This window comes from Eimeria necatrix, genomic scaffold (genome assembly GCF_000499385.1).
Source record: "Eimeria necatrix Houghton genomic scaffold, Enh_scaff1077, whole genome shotgun sequence".
NCBI classification, from domain to species: Eukaryota; Apicomplexa; class Conoidasida; order Eucoccidiorida; family Eimeriidae; genus Eimeria; species Eimeria necatrix.
In genome coordinates this window covers 1357-3856 of record NW_013654844.1, presented here as the reverse complement: position 1 = coordinate 3856, position 2500 = coordinate 1357, and the positions used below count along the sequence as shown (strand labels likewise).

Genomic DNA, 2500 nt, shown 5'->3' with positions numbered 1-2500 from the left:
TGCACTGGCAGGCCGCCGCTGCTGCTGCTGCTGCAGCTGCTGCTGCTGCGCTGCCTGCTGCTGCAATGACTGCTGCTGCACTCGCTGCTGCTGCCCTTGCTGCTGCTGCTGCTGCTGCTGCTGCTGCTGCTGCAGGCTGCTGCTGTCGTCCCCCTCTTCGCTTCCTGCTGCTTATGTGTCTCTTGCTGAAAAAGGAGACAACAGAAAAGTGGACATGCTCGTTAAAGACATTTACGGAGGCAACTACGCAGCCATCGGTCAGGGTTTAGGGTTTAGGGTTTAGGGTTTAGGGTTTAGGGTTTAGGGTTACGTGGAGGGAGCTGGGCAGTGGAGGGTTTAGGGTTTAGGGGCTAGGGTTTGGGGTTCAGTTGACGGGGGTCGGTGCCCAGGGTCTCTGTGGTCTGGGCTTTAGGGTTTAGGGTTTAGGGTTTAGGGTTTAGGGTTTAGGGTTTAGGGTTTAGGGTTTAGGGTTTGTGATGTGCAGGGCTGAAGGGAGACACCATTGCGTCGACGTTTGGCAAGATGCAGCATGCAAAGCTCAGGCAGCACAGAAGCCACTGCTGCAGCAGCAGCAGCATAGTCTCTCCTGCTGCTGCTGCTGCTGCTGCTGCAGCACCCGCTACTGCTGCAGCATCCCCTGCTGCTGCATCACCTGCTGCTGCTGCATCTCCCGCTGCAGCTGCTGCACCCGCTGCTGCTGCTTCACCCTCGGCAGCTGCTTCTCCCGCTGCTGCTGCATCACCCGCTGCTGCTGCATCACCCGCTGCAGCTGCTGCACCCGCTGCTGCTGCTGCACCCGCTGCTGCTGCTGCACCCGCTGCTGCTGCACCCGCTGCAGCAGCTGCACCCGCTGCTGCTGCAACAGTAGCAGAGGCTTTAGAGGGGACTGCAGCAACAGCAGCAGCAGCTGAGGAGACAGTGGAAGACGCGGCAGCTAAGAGCCAGCCAACGTCGAAGCTGCTGGACTGCAGCAGCAGCAGCAGCAGCAGCAGCAGCAGCAGCAGCAGCAGAGGTGTAGACAGCGTTGCAGCCGGGTGTCCAGCAGCAGTAGCGGCAGAATGCTCTTGCAGCAGCAGGAGCTGCTGCTGCTGCTGCTGCTGCACAAACGACGGAGACTGCTGCTGCTGCAGCAGCAGCAACTGCGATGAGTTCAGCGACTGCAGCAGCTTGTTAGACCACCCGACGCACATAGAGTTTATGTGCAGCGACGAGGAAGCAGCAAGAGACGAGAGCTGCTGCTGCTGCTGCTGCAGCAGCAGCAGCAGCGGCGGCAGCAGCAGCAGCGGCGGCAGCAGCACAAACAGCTCCGGCTCCAATCCTGGTGAACCCGCTCAAGGCAAAGACAAGGAAGCCAGCAGCAGCAGCAGCAGCAGCAGCAGCAGCAGCAGCAACAGCAGCAGCAGCATCGTTGCGTTCAAGGGCGAGGATTTCTACGACCAAGTGGGCGACTGCTGCTGCTGCTGCTGCTGCTGCTGCAGTTTTTGCTGCTGTCTTGCTGCTGCTGACGCTCGAGCAGCCGTTTGGCTGGCTGCTGCTGCTGCTGCCCGTAGATTTGCTGCTGCTGCTGCTCCTACCGGGAGATTTGCTGCTGCCGCTGCTCCTGCCTACCAGTAGATTTGCTGCTGCCGCTAACAAATCTGCTGCTGCTGCTGCTGCTGCTGCTGCTGCTGCTGCAGCCGTCGGAAGCAGACGCAGTGCGGTCGCTGCTGGCGATGATGAGCTTCAACTTGGCGCAGCAGTCTTTCCTGCATGCTGTGCTGCACGGCCTCAACAAGTTTGTCTTGCTGCTGCTGCTGCTGCTGCTGCTGCTGGCTTTGCTGCTGCTGCTGCTGCGTTTGCTGCTGCTGCTGCTGGCTTTGCTGCTGCTGCTGCTGGCTTTGCTGCTGCTGCTGCTGCTGGTTTTGCTGCGGCTGCTGGATATGCTGGAGTCTTTCCTGCGTGCTGCGCAGCACGTCCTGAACAAGTTTGTCCTGCTGCTGCTGCTGCTAGCTTTGCTGCTGCTGCTGCTGCTGGCTTTGCTGCTGCTGCTGCTGCTGGATATGCTGCCACTGGTGGATATGCTGCTGCTGCTACCGGATTTGCTGCTGGTGCTGCTGCTGCTTCCTTTTCGCTCCCACTCCAGCTCCTCGAGTGTCAGCCTCAGGGTTTAGGGTTTAGGGTTTAGGGTTTAGGGTTTAGGGTTTGCTGCAGGATCGTGATGGTGGGGTTTCTGGAGGCCCCTTGCTTCTTGGCTTCGCTGCAGCACTTTGTGAACTTTTGGTCCAGCAACTCTTGCACAATAATGTTCTGTCGGTGAGAATTAAATTAATTTAATTATTTATTTTAATTAATTAATTATTTATTTATTTATTTTATTTATTTATTTTATTTATTTGTTTTGCTGCTGCTGCTGCTGCTGCTGCTGCGCCGCAGGCTGTCGTGCTTCATGGGGGCCCTCGGCGCCGCCCTCCACTCCGGCAGCTTCCTCTGCAGCAACTGCAGCAGCAGCAGCAGCAGCAGC

At 58.2% G+C, this 2500-nt stretch overlaps 1 protein-coding gene across 1 annotated transcript in view; it reads left to right on the top strand.

Annotated features, from left to right (window-relative positions):
- The window catches only part of ENH_00002420 (hypothetical protein, conserved), a gene marked incomplete at both ends in the record, with an annotated part of 5125 nt that overhangs the window by 2015 nt on the left and 610 nt on the right, over nucleotides 1-2500 (top strand). Inside the window, 4 exons of the mRNA XM_013583969.1 lie at nucleotides 136-257; nucleotides 485-1440; nucleotides 1677-1774; nucleotides 2191-2292. Of these exons, the coding sequence (XP_013439423.1) occupies nucleotides 136-257; nucleotides 485-1440; nucleotides 1677-1774; nucleotides 2191-2292 (1278 nt within the window). The remainder of the gene's footprint in view (nucleotides 1-135; nucleotides 258-484; nucleotides 1441-1676; nucleotides 1775-2190; nucleotides 2293-2500) is intronic.